This window comes from Periplaneta americana, chromosome 13 (genome assembly GCF_040183065.1).
Source record: "Periplaneta americana isolate PAMFEO1 chromosome 13, P.americana_PAMFEO1_priV1, whole genome shotgun sequence".
In the NCBI taxonomy this organism is placed as follows: domain Eukaryota; kingdom Metazoa; phylum Arthropoda; class Insecta; order Blattodea; family Blattidae; genus Periplaneta; species Periplaneta americana.
Genome location: NC_091129.1, coordinates 125,121,791 through 125,147,126, shown reverse-complemented (window position 1 = coordinate 125,147,126; position 25,336 = coordinate 125,121,791). Strand labels below are relative to the sequence as shown.

The following is a 25,336-nucleotide window of genomic DNA, read 5'->3' as shown; positions in this document are numbered from 1 at the left end:
TGGGGGGGGGGGGGGAGGCAGGTGTTCTTGGATGGAGAAGGCACAATGGGCCAGGGCATTGTCTTGGTGGAGGATCCAATTCTAATTATGAAACAATTCAGGACGTTTTCTTCGCACTTTCTCGCGCAAACGTGGTAAAATTTCTTTATAGAAGTATTGGTTAATTGTTTGGCCCCTGGGAACAAATTCACAGTGTATCACATCTCTAATTTCAAAGAAAGCGTTCAGCATTATTTTGACATTTGGCTGCACTTGTCTCGCTTTCTTAGGGCGAGGAAAATTTGGCGACTTCCATTGCGGGGGATGAGCCTTTGTTTCTGGATCCAGATTTGCAGACTTTTTCTAGTTTCCCCGACTAAAAATGAAACTCAAAGGGCATAGGTTCGATGACATTCCTACCATTAAGAAGAATGCAACACGGGAACTAAACAGTCTCCAGGAAAGTGACTTCCAAAGACATTTTGAAATGTGGCAGGGACGCTGGCAGACCTGTATTACATTATGAGGAGAGTACTTTGAAGCAGACAAGCACTACTTATCCTGTTAAGTATCTCCATGTTTTTATATTTAAACTGTCTTGAAACTTTCTCATCATACCTCGTACGTAAAAAGGTATCTCCTGCCATGAAGAGGCTTGGGATCCATGCTTTCTTGACCTCGGCACTAGAATGAGGTATTGTGGCTGGCACCACACTTCGACGGCCTCTTACCTCCGGGAAAAACTAGATACCCAAACTTCGCAGGAGACTTAAGTGAAACTCGGCACCGTTCTGGAAATTCCGGCGAGAAAATTCCGCCACCCAGGATTGACCCCAGAACCTTCCAGTTCGTTAAAATAATGGGAGTGAAGAACTGGAGATGTACTGTACGTTGATTTATCTCAGAACTGTCATTTTCGAGATTACATAAGGCAATGATTATGGTTATTTCGGAAATGAACATAAGCACGTAGCAAAATGTTATGAACAGTTAGTGTGTATTGGCCTAGTAGTTGTCAATTCATTACTTGATTGGTGTAAAATAATATATTCTAGGGAGAGGAAAAAACTGTGATAATCCCATTACAATTAGCTCCGGAAGAACAATTATCTTGGTGGTCGGAAAAAGAAGTATTCATTAATGCTCAAATACAACACACTTAAATAAGCCGAATAATAAATAAGGATGGGTAAATTCTGGTAACACTAAATATGGCTTAAGAGAAAATTGGTGTCTCTCTCCTACAGTGACATACTTTCTGACTGTAAGAGTTTTACGCGTTTCGCAATGATCGGCTCATTTATCACGTCGGGAATATTACCAAGAGGAAAACCTTAAGTGGATAGCTGCCCTTTTTGAAGACACGATATGCCAATTAATACAGCCTAATTGACCGATTCAATAAACAAATGTATAAGTAGAGTAAATAGTTATATTTTATACTCACTTACAAATGACTTTTAGAGAACTCGGAGGTTCATTGCCGCCCTCACATAAGCTCGCCACTGGTCCCTATCCTAAGCAAGATTAATCCAGTCCCTACCATCATATCCCACTTCCCTCGCATTCATTTTAATATTACCCTCTCATCTACGTCTCGGCCTCCCCAAAGGTCTTTTTCTCTCGGGTCTTCAAACACTCCATATGCATTTCTGGATTCACCCACATGTGCTAGATGATATTTTATACTACTACAGCATTTAATATATAGCTGCTAAGAGAGTGTTTTTATTATTACATCAAGATAGGTACATATTCAAATGAGATTACAATTTATTATTTAATATGAATCTAAATTAATTAGAAGTTTAACTTTAGATCTTTAATCACAAAAGTATTTCTCTACAAAGCCGAATATATTTCACTTCATTTTTAAGCTGTACTGTTTAAACAGATATAATTAATTTTTCACTAATTCACATAAGATATGGTGTATGTACAGTATATTGTAATATTTCTTAATACATTTCTATTTACGAAAATCTGCATTTAAATGTCACAAAATGGTTACTGGTGTATCACTAGATCAAGAACAAATAATCCCTTCGTTTTCATTACAAACCTTTAGGATATTTTGTAATGGTTAATTCATGCGTGTTTTGCAACAAATGATTTTTTTTCTTTTGCAGTAGTGGGGCCGTTGAATCTTCCATATTTCACAGCTGGAATTCGAAACAATTCTAAATGAAAAGTAGAGATACTTCTAAAATTCTGAACAAAGGGGTCTAAGGGTGTCAGGATAAACCGTTCATTTATCCTTTCAAATTATGCAATAAAGAACAAGATCACTGCCACTTTGTTTTCGATTTCAAATAAGACCTTTCAAGTTTTTACTACAATCTTATTTCACGTGCAGCATCCATGGGTAAAATGCGATCAATATCTAGGAAAAATCGCTGTACATAGACTACATGCCCGGAACTACTTTCCTGGCATCAGGGATGTAGAAACATTAATTTTCGTGAATATCTCAAATAAGATTATTTGCAGCATCATAATACTGTCTCTTATCGACTAAAGTAAAACATGATAAAGAAATAGTACATTATGCAACGAGCCTATAATGGTAGTAGGCCTAATTAAGACGCGAGTATGTTTGTTTATGAAACGAGCGCTAGCGAGTTTCATAATTTTCATACGAGCGTCTTAATTACCATTATAGGCAAGTTTCATACGACTTTTTATGCTCGACCATATTTCTAACTTGAAATTATTCACAAGTCTTCATGTTATGGTTATATAAGTGAGGAGCGGAACTGACCTGAATTGTGAGATGTGCGCAGACGCGAAAGTATTGAATTTTTCCGAGGCACGAATGTCATTGACCTTGATATAATCTAGAGAATAACACGAAGATTACTGTAGTCTTGATATAACCTGGAAATTGATTTAGAATTGAAAAACGAGATGACAAATTGAATTTATTTGAATATTATTTACAATTAACGCTAATTATTATAGTAACAGAACATAACCTGCGACAGTATTGGATTTCCAGCCTCCGTGACTTTTCGCTAATTGTCTTTCGATTGCATATCCGAGAATAATCGATACTTTCGGTTTCGTAATGGTACAATGGTGATTTCTCATTGGCTGAACAACTGAATTATAATGAATAGGTGTACTTTAATGAGGTGCATTAAAGGGCTACTACCAGGTGTATAATTACTACATTTCGGCATGGTCGAGCATAAACATTTTTTTAATTGTAATAATAAATAGACCGCACGGAATTTAATGGCATCACTTCAAAGTAAGAAGAAAGTGAAGAAATTCTATTAAAATATACATTTCAGGAACTGTAATAATCGAAAGTGCACGAACAGTAGTGACGAAGATGGGTGGGCGAACGAGGCAAACGCCCAACCAATACAACTAGATGATCGCAGTCAACTTATTTAACATTATAGACTGTTTCGAAAGAGAAGTCAACTTAAAACAAAATCTTCCATATTTGCTTCAAGAGGCCTACATATGCATATTCCAATGACGAAATCGAGCCAGCAACTGTGACGATTACAGTCTACCCGACAGCGCAGGCCGCCAATAAATCTGATCTAGGAATAATTGGGGTGAGGATTTTACGTCACTTGTATACATTATTTTTAATTCGCGTGACAATATGACTGGAAGCGCGTTAAGGGAGCACATACAGCTTCAGTATAAAAAAAAGGATATGTTATGCCATATAAATCTTAACTCCTTCTTCAATTAATTTTAGTTTAGTATCTACGACACGAACATTTCAGAGATCCAGTGACTACAGCGATGGACTAATCCTGTAGGCCCGGGTTCGATCCTCGTTGTCCCACCGATTTATGACTTGTGTAAGGCAAGTCTGTGGCCCAGGAAAAAGAGGTTTTCTCTGAGAACTCCGGTTCCTCTGTGACATCCCAACAAATTTCTATCATCTGATCACTTCAATTCATTGTGAGTAGCGTTGGCCAGCTCTTGTGACACATCTCTGTTGATAAATTGGTCTACACAACTGGCTCTATAATACATAGGGAATGATGAACAGTCAAGCAGGCCCTACCCACTATTAGGGGGAAAAATCTACGACACTATTCTGTGAAAGTGCATTCGGAATTTAAAAATTCCAAAACAATAATTGCAATTGTGAGTTCAAATGGTGGCTACAGAGGCCTAATACATTTCCAGAAATGCTTACATTATGCCATTCACGCTTTTCGTTTATTAAACAATTAATGTTATATTTTGTTTTTAGATATCACGTAAATAACGAATGGATTACAGATGAAAGGGTATGACAAAAATCATACGCAAATTGGCCACCCATATGCGTCCACAGTGCTACTTTCTCAGGGAAAAATTTCGTCTGCAGCTGTCTCATTCCGGAATGATTTTATGTGCCGTAAACTTACGACATGTATTATCCAGCTTTCATTCATACCGAAGGAAGGTATTTCGACATTGTCCTTAAATATTCATCGCTCTCAACTGAGTTAGAAATGTGAATCTATAGCCTAGTGCATACATTTTAGCTTTCCACGCTCGCATGTAGGCAGCTGCGCTATACACTATCGCTTCCACTGCATTTTCGTGAGAGTGGAAAAAATAAAATGTATGCATTGTACTTGCAAATATGGTAACCACTTCACAACCAAAACAAACCACAAGAATAATACCGGTATGCAATAAATAAATCTTCAGAAGTACGTTTATTCTTAAATTATGAGGTAAATCGTTTCAAAACATACTAAATTTGGAACTAATCGACAAATTTAGAGAAATTAAAGTTAAATTGATGTTCTTCCAATAGAGAAATTCGGACTACAAATATATTTCCCAATTCAGAGGCATTGCAGATAATTAAAACATTTTCACTGAAATGAGCAGGAAAATTTGAGTAATAAAATAAAAATGAAAAAAAAAAAAAAAATAAAATAAAATTGCTTAACCGCAAAAACTGTAGCATCTTAACCTTTACGAAATTATGTCATACACATTAGTAGCAGCTTCGAAAGCGAATTTACAATCGCCAACTTAAATTCAGTCCGGTGAATATGGTGCTCGTTGCACAAGTTCACGTCCTACGTTGTCTAATTGGAAACCACAGACAGAAAACATGAACTACACACGTTCACCAAGATACTACTTACCATTTGCATTTAGCTTAAATAACATGTTATATTCGTACTGGTGACGAAAAGTAGGGAGAGAAACAAAATTACAACTAACATAAAAGGTGGGCAAACGTAAACCATTGCAAAACGTGTGGTATAGAGCCCGGCACGAATCAATCTTAAGACACTTTCAGAAACTGTTATGTAGTGTCAAAAAATATGTTCGGCTAGAACACTGCTGTTATCGTGGTCCAAAATTATCATTTTTTCCTCGCTTGAAGAATGGTACGGTAGTCAACTTTTTTGACGTGGAGCAAACATTAATAATAACCCGTGGCGTCACAGCCCTTGAAGGGCCAGACGACCAGCCGGCTGCTGGTCTTACATTCACATACCGAAGCAGAGGTGGACGATCATTCAACCAGAATGGAGGTATCGTGACAAACAACATTACGTTTTTACATATGTTTTTATTTCTTAAAACGTGAACATTCGAACCATCTTTTCCTGTGAATGACAATCAAAACGAACTGTGAATTACTCTACGCAGAATCATAACTTCATAATATATGTATAATGAAAGCAGACTGTGATACCTCTATCTCTATAAAAATAACCAACTCATTACGACCATTTATCTTATCCTAAACTTCTTCACTCGCTTGTTAAACCTGACATTCCTTTAACACGAAAGCGATTAGCCTTACAGCGTACAAAAACTACACAACTCAAAGGCATGGACACCACTCGTCACCACCATACAACAGCACTCGAGCTTACAATACACGTATAGGCATCCCCTACAACAGTTTCCGATCTTGGCAACAACACTTGAACTGGATATACTGCATCCAATTGCTTGGAAACCATGAGACCACTAATCTCTACACAGCTGTGACTGAGATAGCTGTTCGACCATTGGTTGTTTTTGAATCTCGCGGTTAGCTACTCCGTCCGCCAGTGAATGTCGACAGAGCAATCTAGAGGTCGACCACTACTTTGCCGACGACCTCCATATGAAGTTTTGTTAGTTCCATGCCCCCCCTCAAAACTATAGCTTGACCTCTTGAAGTGACTCACTAATAAGGTTAATATTTCATAATTTATATTTCTTACTAATAACATGATAATTTCCTAATGGTTTACATATGAAAAGGATACGTAGGGTTTGTTTCGAGCAACGCGTTGAGTAGCCTGTGCTACGCAAGGTCGTTTGCCTCAAGTTCCTCATTCTTGATTGCCTGTAGCAGAAATTGCTGGAATACTGAAGTACCGCGCGATACTACAAAGGAACTTCTAATGCCACCTTCCTCTTGATTTATGTCCATCGCTTACTACTAATTTTTATTGTTCACAGTATATATTGCCTTCTCTTACATGGCAGTACAATACAATAGCTAATTCGTTCAATCCATACCTGTTATGAACATCTGACAATACAAATTTGTAACTCAATAAGATAAACAAACGTTGCAGGAAACCTTGTGTAAGACAAACAAAAGTTGCATGAAAACCTTGCTTTATCAAAATACATCTAACATCACGTAAACATGAGTGGTATTCTGTTGTTTATTCACTTTGCAGAGCATCTTTAATTTCCTATAAAACAAAGAATTTATGCAAGTAAAACTTAAAGGGCCCTCACTGACGTCACGGGTAGTTGCTATGCGATGAAAGGATGTCTTAATAAAAGAGCCAAATTCCAACATTTTCAAATTTAAACGTGTTTTTTTCTTTTTCTCATTTTTTATACTCTAAACTTATGAACAAATAAATATCTAAATAAATATATATTATTACTGAATCTAAGCGATGGTCGTGAGTCATAATTCCACCTTGCACATTAGCATTTATACGATGTCAATCCGATATCCTTTATTATCTCATATGAATGCCGAAAATCTTGCTAACTTAATACATATTAGTCTGAGGCTTGAATGTTTCAACCTGTTAAGTCGAAGGGAACCAAGAGATGATGCAGGTGTTACGCCACTGTAAAATCACATTTCCTATACACCACAGTAGATCATTACTGGTCAGTGCAAGCATTCCTTAATATTATATTAGCGTTGGTAAGCATAAATTCATTATTCCCTTAGAAACGCAATCAATAGTTGTCAACATAAATTTGCTGAGCCCAGCTCGTTTATAGTAGAAGCTGAATTTTAAGACATGGAATAAATTATCAAGTTAAATCAAAGGAAAAAAATTCAGATACTAAGATAAATATTTTCGAAGAGCACGTCATGTCTACCTATGAAAACATGTATACATAATAAATGTCTTCCTTAGAAGTACTCTAATTTTTAAGGTGACTGAAGAGTAAATAACTTTATAAAGTAATGAAGAGGACATAATGTGCTGCATCATGGTTAATTAAAAATCTGACAAATAACTACAAATTGATGTGATGTCAGTAATAGCGTTTATTACTAATTTTTTTTATTTAGTGTATTTTAAAGTTCAAACACTTCTACGTGCAAAGTAGAGAAAAGGTAACACTCAAACTTAATATCAGAAGAAACAAGTTCAAATAAATGACAGAGCAGCCTGACGTGGAGGTCTTAAAAGAGGTAGAAGTGTAAGATTTCAAAATTTTTCCTTGGTATTGATTGAAGATGAATACAGCAAACCCTAACAAATATTTACGTACGGCAGATGAAAATATGAAGAATATTACTCTCTATAGCCAATAGCACTCTCAAACAACAAAAATGCACAATATATCAAAGGGCTAAACATGAGCTCCTCATGCTGCAGACATGACTTCAATTCGCATCGAGTCCTGGTGGACTGAAGTACTGGTGTAGGTTTTCCCCTTGCAATGTGCCACCATTATTACCTTTACTGTCAATGTAATACCAGGAACAAAAACCAATGTCATGGGACTCCTATGATATGTATTCTATGAAACAAGCAGACCGCTGAAGTTGGTATTTGGGTATGACACCATACAAATGATATTAATGAAGTGTGGCTATAACTTACAAAATTGGTGGAAATACACCTCCATTTGCAGTCTAATCCAGGTCCAATTTCCATAAAAAGATATACAGTAGAACTTGGTTATAGCGACCTCGTTTTGTGCGACACCTTGCCTATAACGTCAAATATTCTGTGGTCCCAACTAATTCCCCATAAGACATATGCTTTTCTACCTTGCTTAATATGACAAACGTATATGCGTCTACCTCACATAACGTCATTTTCAATCTCAGTTTGGAATACAATTTTCTAAGAACCAAAGTATTTTAAGAAATATTTTGCTGAAATCTGGCAAATCCTTTACTGTTCCCTTCTATCATAGACCTCTGGAATGCAGGCAGATTCACCATCCCATTGTAACCTGCCCGAATTCATGCGGTATTAATGGTACCTGCATGATGTCAGTTTCAACAGGAAGTTTTCACCAAGTCCACGCATTTTAACGCAGTGTGGCCATTAAAAGAAGTGAGTAACACTTTAGAAGCCATTAGAATTGTGAACATTTCTATGAAGCTAGAGGAAGGAGTAAGAAGCTAGGAGAAGGAGCAGTGAAATTGCAACTGAAATAATAAACATAGAATTTAATTTAGAAAGCGTATATTGGGCAAGTAGGAGACAACAGAGTAAAATGACTGATTAGTTCACTCCTCAGTAAACAAGTTTGGTGAGTAATGAACAAACTGTTTTAATACACAATACTGTATTTATAATTGTACATGTATTTTATTGTGTTCATAGTATGCTTAAAAGTGAAGACATAAATGTAAAATAAGCCTAATTATGTTTATTATTTTTCATTTTCCACCTCACTAGACTGATAATATGAATCTCGGTTACTACGACACTCGTTTATAACAACATAATTTTCAAGGTCCCTTGGATGTCGTTATAACCAAGTTATACTGTACTTGATAACTTGTATATTTAATAATGTAAGATGGCATAAGTTCAAATATCTGGCATACCCATATTATATTTCCACAACAGAACGAATTTGATGTGATTTATACCATTATTCGAAGTTATATTTTGCTGCCATTAAAGGACTGTTCTTCCTCAGACATAAAATCTAACGAGTCAGTGTTCATAAAACTAAGGAAGAACTGACAAACTGACAAATTACAAATACATTACTGTGGAGTTGAGTCTACCATTATGCTTTTCAATGATAATCCTTTAGTACTATTAATTAACACACACGAAACCTTTATAGTTATTAGCAGGACATTATCTGTAAGTATGGAATATATTTTCCATATTTGGTGACATAAAATAGAGCTACTGTAAATATTGATTATACAAAATATCTCAATAATTTACTTTCAAACGAGAAAAGGAAAAGGACAAAAGCCATACATTATTATATCACAAAGTAATTTATGCTCTTATACGATTCTTCTTCTTCTACACTTTGTTTCGACTTTAAAATGATGTAAAATGTATTCAAGTCTACTCTATCTCCATCCCCAACCATTTTATGAAACTAAAATGATCATGTCCCGAACACAACTATGTACAGAATGTTCTTAAAGCTAACATCTATATATATAATTTGAACTGATAATGGAAATTACGGGAAAACTGCTGAACAGATTTTATTGAATGACCCATCATTTTGAAGCTTGGGATCCAAGGATTTGCAGAAAATAGTAACTTTCAGTGAAGCGTTAGTTTTCCTACATAATTTTCCTATTTTCAAAACTCCATCTTTCGTCAGTTTTGAGAACTAATGGCATTTCAGAATAAAACAAAACAATATTACACGAAGGACATGACCATGACATATTTACAAAATTAGATCACAGTTAATCTCCTGGTCTTTTAATCCCTGGATGGAGAACAGTAATTTTCAGGGAAAAACTCGCAATCATTTCTTCTGCATTAAAAAGATAAGCATTGCTTACACTAGCGATTTTCGGAAATTCAGTTTATTTTGGTTCTATCCAATCTACACAGGTACTGTAATTCATGATTGAAAAGAAAGGGTGGGTGAGGTAAGACGAAAAGCTCTGTAAAGAGTGTTATCGTCTTTGATTGGGTGAGCGGTTGGCTTAGGGCTCCAGAAATTATCATGATTGGTAACAACACTCACATCTCAGATTCAAAACTTGGTCATTCACTGTAAAGTAAAGTCAACTCCATTAAAAGCCAATCAGCCCAGAGGGTGGCGGGAAGTTAAAGGCTCGCACCTTAACAGCAATTAGGCTTGACAGTAGGGATATCAGACCTATATGGTCGCTGCCTTACTGCCAAGGAAATGTCCCTGGTACTCATTTTTGCTAGAGGCTGAGATGAACCCAGGGATCATAATGCAGCCAGAAGTATTAAATGACCCCTACAGGAATCAAACCCATGACCTTGCAACTTTGTAGCATTATGCCTTAACCGTCATGCTACTGTGAATCCCCAATTACTGTAAAGTTCGTAATTCTGTGTATAGACCCAGAAACAAAATTTGGGTCACCTGAATTTTCCAAGTTCCAGTTATAACACACTGCGCATGCCCAGGAAGTGGCCCAAATTTTGTTTCTGGCTCAGTACAATATACACACAGGCCTACTTTGCTGCAGGTATGAAGAGAATGTTAGAAGAACAAGTGGTAGTATCTCCATATTACGTCACACTGGAAGTGCCTGAACATGCTTTTCAAGTCTGACTCCAAGCACCATTTTACTGTTTGTGCAGCACTTTTTACACAAAACTTGAACAACACTACAGTTACAATACACAACATTTTCATTCCTAGGATAACTCCAGACTTAGAGAGACGACTAACACATTGCTGCAATTGAAGGGCTTGAGGCAACAGGACTTATCACTATGTTTCCTCAAGCCCTTCAATTTTATCATGAGTTAGCAAGAGGATTCTAGAAAATTCGTAGTGACGTGTAAAAGAGCAATAATCATTACGAAATTATTGTAACAAAAAAAAAAAAAAAAAAAAAAGGAGAGAGAGAGAGAGAGGTTTTCTCTTAAATCATAGTGGCTATGTTTAATACTTTAAAGTTTCTAAAGCATCAATAATGAAGTTTTCTTTTTAATAAATCAATTCCCTCCACAAATTCTGTATAACAGCCATGGTTTAAATGCCATTAATGAATAACTGAGGGGCGAGGGGGGGGGGTGAGTACAAAAGATACCACAAAATGTGTCACACTTATATAAAAAAATAAAATTTTAATCTGAGTTTTGCAATTACATGTCCTCCCATTTTATAAAACACATCGTACAAAAAAATGTGACAATGATGATGATAATAATGGTTTAAAACACTACATTTAACATTCTAGGAAGAACTTCTTCTGACTGGACACTGGTCACAAGGACAAGCCATTTGTCATTTGAATAGTGGAGTAGTTGTCCATTAAGTTAAATTTTCAAAACCATCAATATACGTAGCTTTTATGATCAGAAAAATTACATTACTTATAACAAATGAAGGCATTACGATAAACATTTAGTTATGGAGTAAAACAAACAGGACATTACTTTCTCACTCACCTTGTACCTTTACACTTGACTATGGTAACAGTAAAGGTAACCTCTAATCAACATAAACGCTCCAAGAGATTAACATTTGTGCTAAGGAAAAATATTTATACATGCTCTGGTATATATCTGACCATAAAATAACCATAACAGCATTTAGTACATTAAAAACAGAAAATTTTTAATGCAGACTTCAACATCACCAAGACAGGTTATTCTACTTCTGTCGTCCTAACCAAAACAAGCACATAGGCTATTTAGAAATTGTGCTTAGAGTATGGTACAAAGAAACAATTATTTATAGTTCAGATAAAAACATATTGTTGGCTTATTTTTAAAACCTTGTAACAACATTTTAAGGAAACTGCACAAATTCTTTTTATACTCCAGCTAACAACTGTTATGTATTTGTTATACAGTGAGGTTAGTTGGAGATGTTCGAGTTTTGTAGGAGCCGTTCCCTGCCAAGACATTGCATGATCATCAGGAATAATGCACCTGCATTATCGGTGCATGGAAGCAGTTTCACTTTAGTTGTGTTGTGAAAGTTGCAATCTTAAAAGTTTAAGTTAAGTTTAAAGTGCTCTGTGTAGGCTCTGTTGTAATGACTTATTCATTACCTGAACATACTTATCTATGCAATATATACATATGGAAACTAAAATCTTGTGCAGCACAAGACACAAATTTCGGAAAAAGTTTCCAGCAAGACCTGCTCCGCTGCCAGTGCAATAAGAAGACTTTATAAGAAATTCATGTGGACAGGTTCGGTAAACATTGAAAAACTGAAAAGAGAATGCAATGTTCTGTCAGAAGAGAAATTAGACAAGATTGGTGAAAGATTGAAACACACCCCTCAAAAATCTTGTGACTGCAAATTTCATAAAAAGATGTTAAATGTGTGTTGCAGTAAATGGACAACATTTTGAGCAACGAGTGTGAGCTTGGTAAGTACTGTAATTTTTAAGCATTGTAACAGTAGGATTGTAGGTCTGAAAGTGCTGGAGACACACACGTGTTCCTTGCGGTAACCAACACATTGATAGCCAGACCGGCCCCAAACGAAAACTTGAGTGTCCTCGACTAACCTCACTGTATATAAAATATAGGAACATTTGCATATTTACGAGGTGTTGTCAGCAGACTCATTGTAAAAATATACACACATTTCGACATTCCGGAAAAATTGGACTTACGAGGTTTTAGAAGTAAGCTGACAATATATGAAAACTTCAAATAGCTATATTGTAGAAAAATTAAATGAAAATCTAAAATATTAACCTTCACAAAATAATATTTTGTAGTGAAACTATGTTAACCATGCCTCTAAGGAAAGAACAAATTCTTGGTATGAAAATTATACCAAACATAATACAAATGTAAGGATTAGGGATAGCAGAAATTCTTGAGGTGGAAGAAATTCAAGTGTTGTAAGAAGAGAAAAGCATCACAGGAATATCTAAATTCATATACTTACAGTATAAAGTGTCCTTTACAGATATGAAATTTGAAAAATAATGGAGGATGGAGGGAAAGAAGGAAAAGGAGAAAAAATTAACAGTCTAGGCAGATCTTTGGGAACAATATACCAGAATGAAAATTAGTTCTGTACTGATTGATGTAGTCTGTTATTGCTGTCATTTGGAGTTCTTCTGCAATATCTGAATTCCTCTTCTGGTCTAGTAACATGTAGCCTGCAGTGTCTCTGTGAAATGTAATCTCGACTGAAGTGATCAAGCACTTTCTTTCCTAAATTGCTATTCTTCATTACTGTAATGCGTACCAGTTTTCTCATACTTTTTTAAGCTTTCACTCTGGTGTGCCTTTGGACTTCCATAGCAATGAAAGGTTTGGTTGATTATTCTCAGCAATCTGGACATTTTTAATTTCTATCTGAATACCTTGTCCCACGCCGTGGCATCACGGTCTAAGGCATCCTGCCTAGGACTCGCGTTACGGAATGCGCGCTGGTTCGAGTCCTCATGGGGGAAGAAATTTTCTCATGAAATTTCGGTGCCGGTGCCCACCCAGCATCGTGATGCACTTGGGGAGCTACGATAGGTAGCGAAATCCGATTGCGAATGCCAGCTATAACGGCTGGGGGGATCATCATGCTAACCACATACTACCTCCATTCCGGTTGGATGATCGTCCACCTCTGCTTCGGCATGTGGGCATGAGGCCAGCAATCGGCTGGTCGGTCTAGGCCCTTCACAGGCTGTAGCGCCACGGATTATTATTATTATCTGAATACCTTGTTCTTCATTATGAGATAGGTTATAGTCTAAATATTTAAATGAGCCGACTTGTTCCAATATTGTGTTTCCTTTCTGATGCATACTTCACTTCGTATTGGGACTTTTCCCTAGTTTCATAAGCTGATATTTACTTGGACATTAAATTTCGTTGCTATGAGATGAAGATGGTTAAAGAATACTTAAATTATTTCAGTATAGGCTAGAAGTGTTTGATCATCTGCAAACTAAAATGTGCCAAGAGAGGTGTTTTCATGTAGCATATTACCATGTAATTACCATGCATATTACCAGTGTTTTAATATGTTATTCTAAGTAGGCTATAATATACTGAAAAATATAGGTAAGAGAATCTTGTCGAACACTGTAGTATATATATATATATATATATATATATTATTTCGAAATTCTTATCCTAATTTTTATTGTCAACAAATTGTTTTTGTATACAAAGTACTGCAGATGTTATTTGATTTGGGGGTTTCATCACCAACCAGAATTAAGGTTTACTTCTATAAACTCTATCAAAATCCTTCACAATATTATAAACCTATAAATGCCATGTGTTTGCTTGTTGAATTCCCTGTTTTTTTTAACCAATAATTTTAGATAGAAATAACCATCAGCACATGACCTACTTGCGAAATTCTTCTGTTCTTCACAAATTCTTCTAATTTATCATTTTTGTGAATATTTTATAGGCCTATTTTACAGTCACTAATGATTACATTTATGCCTCAGTAATTTTCACAGCCTTTATTATGTCCCATTTTGAATATTGGATGGCTAGTTTTCTGCCTCCTCTGTGTGTGTGTGTGTGTGTGTGCATGCGCACATGTACGGGGGGTTCGATTTCTTCCAATATCTTGTTCAGAAGATTAAAAAATCATGACTTTAAAATTTCCTCAGTAAACTTAAACAGCTCCATGTTGAACCCATTCCCTAGGGGATTTATTTTCTAGCACGTTTGTAGTGTTTTACTTATACCTAATTCTTCTTTGGATATATTATGTTGAAACAAATTGTTTCTTTTTATGCAGGTAAGTCTATCTCACGTTTGGTGAGTGATATAAGCTTGCAAAATATTGTAACCAGCAATATAAAAATAAAAATACCATCACTGATGATTACCCATAGTCTGTCACAAAATACTGTGAAATAAATAGTTTCATCTAAGAAAAGAAAAGACTGAAGAGATGAAATAAGTGTAATATGAGGATATAAGAGGAGGAGTTTTTAAAGGCATAAGGTTTGTGTAAGAAAAGTGAGAAAATAAGATCGACAGGTTGCTAAAAGAAAAACATAATGATCAACTTCATGGTTTGAACCTGATTGTTCGTTCCAGCCTTGTGCATAAAACTAGTACTTCTATCATCACAACCTTGGTCTTCCTATTATTTCTCTTTTCATTAGGATTAGTATTCAATTACTTTCCATTCTATTTAAATATTAAAACCAATTTTGTACATACTTTTTAAGTTATATATAGCCTATACTTTTATTTATTTGTACTGTAAAAAAAACACACACACACACATACAGCTAAAAGAAAACTAAAACATGTAATATTACTTTTGTAATGGGGCATGTTGCGGGGGGGGGGGGGGGGACGCACGCGCGGTTATTCAAATGATATGGAAATGGTAATAAGTTTGTCAAATTTTATAGCTTCCACTTAAATAAAAACACTAATCTGTTCGTAAAGAAATGGGATTTTATTAAAAACGCGAAAAAATTTAATATGACCACCAGTTTTTTTCGATCAGAAATAGTCTTTATTCTATGTTATAAACGGCATTGGTAGCTAAACACATTCCTAGGCATGTTTTCAATGATATTGATTTCAGTTCCCCACGTGTAGTAGATCTACCTTTTCTTTTAGATAACTCTATAACCAGTAGTGAGTTGTATTTATGTCTACTAATTACACGATTACCAAATGTGTTGCACAATAGCGTGTTACATTACTGTGTATGTGATTTAGAGCACCATCTTGCATGAAAAAAATGTTTTCGATTTCGTGATTCTATAATGCTGGTATTGCAAAGTCTTGCAACATTTGATAATATCGCTGCATGGTTACCATCACTGTTTTTATTTGTCAATTTTCAATATCTTCATAGAAATACAGGCCTTTATGAAATGTGATGTAAAATCACACCAGGAAGTAACCTTGATATCATGTAATCCTTGCTGTATAATTGTGTTCGAATTATCTTCTGCCTATATCCTGCAATTGTGAGTGTTAACACCTCCGTTCAATTCGAAATGTGCTTCATCTGTCCATTCCTCAATCCATGTAATGTTGTTATTGTTGTTATCCGATGCTCTTGCTCTCCAATATTTCTCTGTGGTGGATCCAACAGGCAGAACTTCACAGGTTTATCCATGTAATGTTCGATATCTTCACAATGCATATGCATTGTGTCTTGCATTCGTAATAACACTGAAGGAGGCCAATTCGAACTCTTAACAGTAAAACCATTGAGTGTATTCCGAATCTCACCGGTGAGCAATCCGATGGCATCACGGTGTTCCGAATTCTACCAATGACGTCATTGATGCTTCACCGGTGTCGCACCGGTGCCATCAACTTGCATCAGTCGCCATCAGTGAATCTGATTGGTTCTTGTATAGGGCGGGAATTAGCAGACGAATAACATCGTGCACTGTTGTGTCATGGCGGTGTGTTCTGCTGTATTGTTTTTATATTACGCTCATTAAAAACAATACAGCAGAACACACCGCCATGACACAACAATGGCTTATGAGCGAACATGTCAACGGACCCGTTATTACTACCGGTTCAAAAATAAATTGTTTATACTATCTTTTCTTTGAACGAGATGGGAGTACGAAAATTTTGCTAGCGTAGCACAGACAACTTGTACAGTCGCCACGACAGCCATCGATCCTTCCAGCAGTTTTGTTCCTTATTTCGCTGCAACGTAACATCATTGATGCCACTGGACCGGTGAGATTCGGAATATGCTGATTGTAAAAATTATTAAAATTACTCTCCAACAACTGCCGTCTGTATTCTGAACAACAATTATTGTTTATACAAGTGTGACACAGTTACAGTACCATAACAACGAAATATGCATCGATAAAAAAAAATTCAAATCTTCTAAACAGTAATGGTACCTACATGAAACCAAACAGCTGATATGTACAGAAGATACAGCTGTTTCAAAATGGGAACTTACTTTTGAATAACCTTATAAATGATTTTTTTTTTATATTACATTTTTCGTCCAGTAGAGAGAATTCAGTTAGATATCTTAGGAATCTCATTTCTGCAGTTCTATTCTTTCGAGTTGTGATTTAGTCAATATCCATTCTTTAGAGATGTCCAACAAAACAGGGACAGAGTATGATATTCAAGGAAAATATTAATTTACTGTTGAAAGACAGAGCTTAACTGATATGACATCAGTACATATCACATGGTGAAGAATTACACATGACATATCTGATAACTATTACAAGTTAGATATCTTGGTTAACGACCAGCAACACTAGGAATTATATACGGTACAACTGTTCATATATGTGCAAATATCCCCTCCATCTTTTTTAAGTATCTTCCAACTACAACTCAGAAATTTGAGATGACGAATTTACTGAAATCAAAGACACCAATAGCATATACAAAGATAGATATGATACACTTGATAGCAGTCATTAATCTCCAACAACCATCTACATAGGACAAAGCTTAGACTGAATTGGTTTCTTGTGAATACAGATTTATTTTTAGAAATAGGCTTAGGTATATTTATTAATGGATTTTATTTCTTGAAGACAATAAATTCAATATTAATTTTTTTCCAATTCCGTAATTCAGGCTAGAACTAGACGAATGTAAGTCACTTTTATACACTATTCAATTTATTGATGTGCTGTATTTGCAATTTGTAGACAGTACATTCAATGTCAGAGCACAAAATATTTCAGAAAATGTATTCTACAGTAAAAAAGTGTTCTAAACTTGCTCAGAGTCTGGAACACAAAAATCAAAATTAAACAGATGGCTGGCTTACTTTGTGTTGCTCTAAAAAGGGAGAAAGTAACTGTGGACTGTTAGAAGGGGCATAGCCTCCCAAGTCCTGACAGTATAGTAATACTATAGCATACTTCATACATTATCATGTTATAAGATGTGCAGAGATCCGAAGTATAATATAATATACATACATTTGTGCTCTAACTGTAACCTGCAAAATGTTTTCTGCATTTTTCCTCATGCCAGTGACTTTTTTTTTAAGTGTAGAATTATAAAAAACTTTAAAAATAGAACAAATGTCTCAGGACTCAGGAGAGTAGACTAGACTTTTTTTTCCATTACTGGTAATGAATAAGGAATTCACAATGTATCGATAATTCTATCTTTATCTTCGGGTGCAACAATGAAGTGAGAACAATATCCTATTCATTAGAGTTGTTACACAAGCTGAAGCTAAGTCCGTTAAACTGACCTTTTAATTTCAGCTGTTTAAATATGCTATATAAACTACTAGGTTGTTTAGCATAGATGGAACTGGTGATAGTGACATGGTATTTGGCAAGATGAGGTCAAGGATTTTTCTTAGACTACCTAACATTTGCCTTACTGTTGGGGATAATCTCGGAAAAAACACAACCGAATTCAATGCCTATCATACGAGCCACACTCGTGGCTTTGATCTTTTCTCCTCATTAAATATGAGGGTATTAGTGGAGGATTTCATTTCATGAAGGAGGTATGATTTCGTTGCAGATATAGCTATGTTATGGAAATGGACATGATACCTCTTTTCGCTTATGTGGAGTGATTTTTGCTCATGATGTCCATGGGAGGAGGAGGAGCTCCAAATTCATAATCTGGGAGATAAACAATGTATAGTAATATTCAGAGTGCATCAAATTCATATTTAAGAACTGAAATGTTTAGCATGCTAATTCAGACAGTATGTCCATAGAAGACTTGAATTTAATTATGCAATTTGAGGTTGATCAACATTAATAGCCTACACTGTGTTAGGCAAGTTGCAGTGCACGCCCACGTAAGAATGTTGGTACTGTCAGAGGTTACAGAGAAGAGATTAGGAAGGGAGGGAGTAAAGGCTAGAACAGGACAGGATGGATGTCTACAAACCTCTTCTTGTTTAGCTCCCTCACTTGTTAAACAGGCTGCACTGAGACTTCTAACATACTGCATTCTTCCTCTGTGTGAAATGTCCTACCTTTTACAATAGCCTTCTCCTTCTAACGACGCCACAGACCAACATCATGTCCTTATGTTGGCAATATTGTGTATTTAGTTGGTCATAACCGTAACAGCACGATTCAGAGCTACCATAGCAAATTCTCCAGTTTAACAGTTAAAGTTATATTTTCCTTTAATCATCTCCATTACTTCTTTATCGTCTAAAACTACTTGATAAGATGGTGTTATAAACAAAAGCACAAGGAGTTGAGATTATGGTCTACATAAAGATTAGGCCTAGAAAAAATGTGAAATATGTCATCTCCATGTAAGTAAGCTTCCCATGGAGGTGACTGTATTCAACGTCTGCAATTCCGAATATAACTTAATTTCATTTCATTCGCATAGTTATCATGAAGCTGATTTCACGGCAGCCATAATAAGCGCCCGTAAAGAAATTGCGCAATAAGACAAAAAAAAATGCCAGCATGTCTGCTTGTAAGTTAGAAGGGATAAATTTCAGAACACGGATTCCTTCTTTTCCCTCTTACTTCAAAGCATGATGATGCTTACGAAAAGGCACTTTTCCGTGCCAATAATTTATTTTGTGTGCACAAGGTTGGAATTTTGAAGTAAGAGGGAAAGGAAGGAGCCCATGTTCTGAAATTTATCCATAATAATAATAATAATAATAATAATAATAATAATAATCTTAATTTTTTATTACAGATCTTCTAGATACTATGGAGTATTACTAGATAGAACAAATTACCTGAATGATCCTCTGTGATATGGACTGTCGTAGGAGTCCAAACGTCTCCTTTTCACATCTCGATCATATGAATCTGAACGAGAGCGTGACCTGCTACGGGAATGGTTCCTCCTCCTCGTACGAGGCATCTGAAAAGCAACACAGTCATGTTTCTATTGTCTGAGTTAAAGGTATGCATACCATAAAACCAATAGCTATCTAGGCCTGAGTGACCTCAGACGTTTTACAGAATATCTTCAAATTTATTTGATTCAAAGTTTCAGCTACCATGAGGTCTAATTTCAGGCAATATTGTTATATTAGTAGAAGCATGAATAATCAAAATCAATAGATTATTCATTCAATAGGTAACATAGCCTGTACATATTATATCATGTTACTTTATAAAATATTATTGCCATTCACCTTATGCTTATCAGAAATGGACGAATATACTCTGGAAGACATTACAAATAAACCGTGTTGGCCTTGGTATTGATACGAAGGCCTAGAAGAAAATAAGAGACGCCATTTTGAAAACCCTCAGCGGCTTGATCAGGAAGTCGCCACGAAATCGTAAAACTTAAAGCATATTATTTACTTTACAAAATATGAGTAATACATAATAACATATATTCTCCTACTTACATTCCTTTTCCTTATAAAGTCCAATCTATTCCAAATAAACTGCACGACTGATATTAGACCTCTCGTGTACGCAAAACCTTGTTTCACTCCTCTACGTAACGACCAGAACATTGGATCGATGTTGATTGGACGCTCGCGTCATCGCTATGTTCGAAACAAGATGGCAGCATTATGGTAGTATGAAAAATCGAGCGTTGCTTTTTGAAATAACGGTAGGACGGTGGAGGGAAGGTTCTACCCCTGATCACATGTTATTAGGGGTACTACTAACATATCTTCCTATAAAATTAATTTAATAACCGCTACTGTCGCAATAATAGTATACAGTGAGATTGTGACATATTGTATTAACTGTAATAATTTACTTAATACTATTACAAAATCATTCAAAATTCTTCAAGTAAAAGAACGGGCTATCCTTGTTCAGTAATAAAACTTTGATCATTTAAATTCCATCTGTCTCGATAAATGTTAATTGCCTGTCTTCATAGACTTTATAGGCTTACACATTATTGAATAATTATAGCCAACTGTCACAATATGGCGGCACTGCGAACCTCCGAATAGGAAGTCTAGCGTTAATCAATAAATGACCATGTTGGGTTCTCAAGATTCCTTAAGTCTATCATAGGTGTTTACACTTTTCAATTATGGTGAATATACGTTAGTTATTATTGAAATCGAGTAATTTCTTACATGACTTTATTGGACTTTATCTACTCATGCAGTTCAAAGAGTTACATTCTTGCCATCATTCTTCAACAAATTCTCTCTTTAGCCAATAATGAAGTTTTTAAATTTTACAGCTTTATCGAATTCGTTATTAGCCAAGCCGTAGATCATGACTTTTCACCAAAGAGACAGAACTTCGAGTTTGATCCTCCACAAAACATGCAAGATTCACACCTGAATTTCAGTTGTAAACAAATTAAAGATCAATATAGTTATTGCAATTAAAACTTTGAAAAATTACCAGATGGCAGGAGACCTCTGGGACGAACCAGATTCCGCTAGAATGACCAGGTGCAAAGAGATCTGGAACGAATAGGAGTAAATGGAACCATGGTGGAAGATAGAAAAGCTTGGAGGAAAATTGTGATTGAGGCCAAAAACCTTCTGAGGTTTGATGCGCTACATTGATTGATTGACTGATTGATTAAAATAAAACAACCTATCTTCTCCGGTAAATCGGACTATGGCAGGTGGATAAATTAATCAGGGATTTCTGCGTTCTTTGTCAATGCAACACATGTCAATTCCAGTTAAGGTACCTATTCCTGTTGGTGAGTGACTGTGTTGAACTATCAAAGTTAGCAAAAATGGCTGAAAAAATGTTGAAGTACATAGTTCATAATCTATTATGGCTACTGAGTTTATTAGGACTCCACCGAAGACTTATCCTCTCAAAACGTCTGCTGAAATTAATGGAATATCAGTTTTCTAAGTTCTTCGAACCTTGCACCTCGCGACGATCCTAAAGTTTCGTTGCATAAGACGTAGTAATTCAATTAAACGATATTACAAATTACGTTAATATTATTGACAATTTGAGAATGCTGCTAAATGTTGCTCTTTCAAATCATCTAATACACAGAAAAACTAGAGGCATCGTGGACACGGCTACGGTCAGCAAAGACGAAACCCAATAGAGCCACTTGCTTGTTCTAGACAAGAAATCGAGCATCCGTTACTTGATTGATATTGATTCGGAAGTCTCGGTGAGTGCTATTATTAATCAAAGTTATATTAGTAAAATTAGGCGGGATCGATAACGCAGTTACGCCGGCCATGCATGCACGCCTTGATGCGCGTGATCCCGATTGCGATCGGAAGTCGAGCTGAAAGCTCTATCCATATTTTCTGTTCTACATGTTTTGATGGCGTTCTAATAGTTTATGTTTGTGATATTACTGTCAGTTCTTGCCTAAAACTTTATTTTTTTCAACTTATTGTTTGATTCGAAATATTTTTATTTTGTAACTCGTTTAATTCCAAATATTTGTTGCTTTATACCAGCGGTCATCAGCACAGACACCCTGGGGCTAGCGTCTCTTAAGGCTGGTTGACAATAAACCTGGAACGGAAACGAGAATGAGAACGGAAATAATGCTAAAATAAATGTATTTAACATTATTTCCGATTTCGTTCTCGTTATCGTTTCCGTTCCCGATTTATTGTGAACCAGCCTTTACCCGCGGAGAACTCACTGCACTATGGTGTATTCCTAGCTGCTAACGGGTATGCTCTCTACCTCTTTCTGCTGCACGACGGGGCACAAGGGACGGCTCCGCTTACCCTTTACCCATTTCAGCGAGTGCTGACGACCACTGCTTTATACCATTTCGTCAGCTTATTACAATTCGAATTACGATTTAACATAAAAGTAGAGCCACAGTATAAATTATACTAATGTAAATATTATACTGTGGTAGAGCACAAACCTCGTAGGTTTTAATGCCTTCCATTGACTATAAGTGATATCAGCGTATAGATAATCCCTATTCGCTGGTGATATTACCTAGATTCATCTCTAGGGACTGTTTTAATTAGTATCGTAATTTAAATTCTATTTCCAATGTCAATAGATACCATCAACACATATTATAGCTTTGAAAACAAACGAAGAAGGAAAGACGTAAGGACCTAACGATTCTACTGCAATATTATGTATTGATTTAGAAAACATGTTCACTTTATCTAAAGCAGATATATCACATTTCTTTACAAGAGAAAAAATAATACATTTAATTAACTCCGCAAACATTTAATGAAACTAATTCTGTGGTCTGATGCTTCTGTTCCATAAACTCTCTCACGACATTAGATTTAAATACGTTTTACAAGATTGTAAAAATATTAGTGATGCACTCAATTTGAAAGAAATACATCAGACATTTTGCGACCCAGGATACAGTTCAATTCAGGAGGTAAACAGTATCCATAAACAATTGAAAGAGCTTTGCGGTACACGACAATTTTTAATCCTGTAAGTCTCCTGAGAAACTAAATCTACATGGTGAGTCAAGAGGAAAGGTATATGTGAGGGGTGATAATATTGGTGATTATGAACAAAAACGTTTATATGAACATATGTCCCGTTCTTAATAGTATATGATATAGCTATTTGAAATTCACGGGTGTCAGTCTCATGTCCTTCATCAAAACTCACATGTGGACGCAACCAAAACCACAATAGGTTCTAGTATTGTCTTTATTGGCCATTTCAATGCGCAATGGGCGTTGAATCGGTCACAATGGAGTCATTGCTTGGCCACCGAGGTCACCCGACTTTACTCCAGTGGATTACTGTGTGTGGTGTTGGCTTAAGAGCGAAGTCTACAAGCGCAAAGTGGAAACAAGTAGGAACTTCTCGCTCGCATTTTACATGCCTGTGCTCTAGTAATGTCCGAATCAGATCAGATGAGCAACACAGCAACTGTCTACAAGAGCTGAAAAGTGCATTGAAGTTGACGGTGGATTTTTTTAACATTTTCTGTAAAGAAAAGTACACAATTAAACGGAACATAAAGTAACAATGTTTTAATTTACCATCACCTACACTTTTCCAGTTCCTCATTGTTTCGGTTAGTTTTCTCCATAACCGTTAAAAACAGGGCATATGTTATAAATGTTTTTGTTCAGAATCACCAATATCATCCCTTAAACCATGTACCTTTCCTCCTGACTCACTCTGTATGTGGAAAATAGGTAAATATAATGAAGATAATTGAAATGAAAAACACGGGCTACTGTTAAAAACTCGCAATGGAACCTGGTTCCTTTCAGTAAGCTGAGAAACATCGTTGTTCAAGCAGACAAAACATTTCATGTCCAATTTAAGTTCAACTTCAGTGAAGTCTTCTCACTGTCAATTTAATGAGGCAAAGCCCAGAAGAAAGATCGATATTAGATTCTGAGGTAAATCCCAAAATATTGTTCATTATACTCCTCGCGGCGCGCATGCTTTACCCCTCTTGCCCCCCTGCAGTAGGCTTGAGAGCATGCGGGAAACGGGAGCATACGTCATCTGCGCGAGACAGTCACGCCCACTGGTTTCTGCGCACCGAGTTTTCCTTGTTGGATGCCTATAGTCAGCAGTGGCGTAGCGTCAATGTAAGCTAAAAAGCTTAGCTTTCCCAGTTAATAATAATTTCACAATAAACCTGCAGTTTATGGAGAAAATTATTTATTAATTTTAATAGAATTTATATTTACGCGTTAAATATTGTGATGCGGCAGCTCAGGATGATTTGTGATGCAGCAGTAAACAAGAAGCCTGCACTCACCAGCTTCCAAACAGACTGGTTTCTTCTGTGTAATCCACCCCGCAGATTTTCCATCCCTTTTTAACTAAACTACCCTAGTCGCAAGGCTCGCAAGAAGCTAGCTTTAACATTTAAAATAAGTAGTTTCCGAGTTATCCCTTTTCGTTAGTTGTGTTCAGTTTAAGTGTTAGTGTGCATTGTGGCTGATTGAGCGAAATAACAGTTCCTAACACTAATTTACTTAATTTTTTTTAGGACAATTGTATTATCAAGACTGACTTACGAACAAAAGTGTGATTTAAAAAACAAATGACCGACTCCTTGCTGTCAATGAAGGACAAAACCAAAAGACAGACGCATACTTACGTAATGATACTAATATTGTGATTTCTCTAAGTATGACAGAGAGTGAGCTAATGTTATATGTATACGTGTCTTTGTTAAGAGATATGTGTAAACCGTGAAATCATATTTTACTACGTATCATTTGAGGTCATGCCTTATTGGTGTTACTTACGATGTTCCAACCAATCTTCGACTGCTGACTTGAAATTGACTACTATTTATTTTAAGACTGTATTTTTGTAATACGTTTTCTCATATTGCATGAAAGACAACTTGAGTTAGCTTCCCCTGCTCAAAATTTCATGCTACGCCACTGATAGTCAGTAGCTTTCATAACATCA

General features: G+C 36.0%; 1 protein-coding gene across 8 annotated transcripts in view; it reads right to left on the bottom strand.

Moving 5' to 3' along the window:
* The window catches only part of Doa (Darkener of apricot), a 108,085-nt gene that overhangs the window by 52,747 nt on the left and 30,002 nt on the right, over window positions 1-25,336 (bottom strand). For 6 of the 8 annotated variants that reach the window (XM_069844061.1, XM_069844060.1, XM_069844057.1 and 3 more), the window contains one exon: window positions 19,759-19,886. In XM_069844061.1, the coding sequence (XP_069700162.1) occupies window positions 19,759-19,886 (128 nt within the window). Of the gene's footprint in view, window positions 1-19,758; window positions 19,887-20,163; window positions 20,246-20,385; window positions 20,540-25,336 lie in introns of those variants that run through there. The other 2 variants (XM_069844063.1, XM_069844062.1) reach the window with 2 other exon arrangements.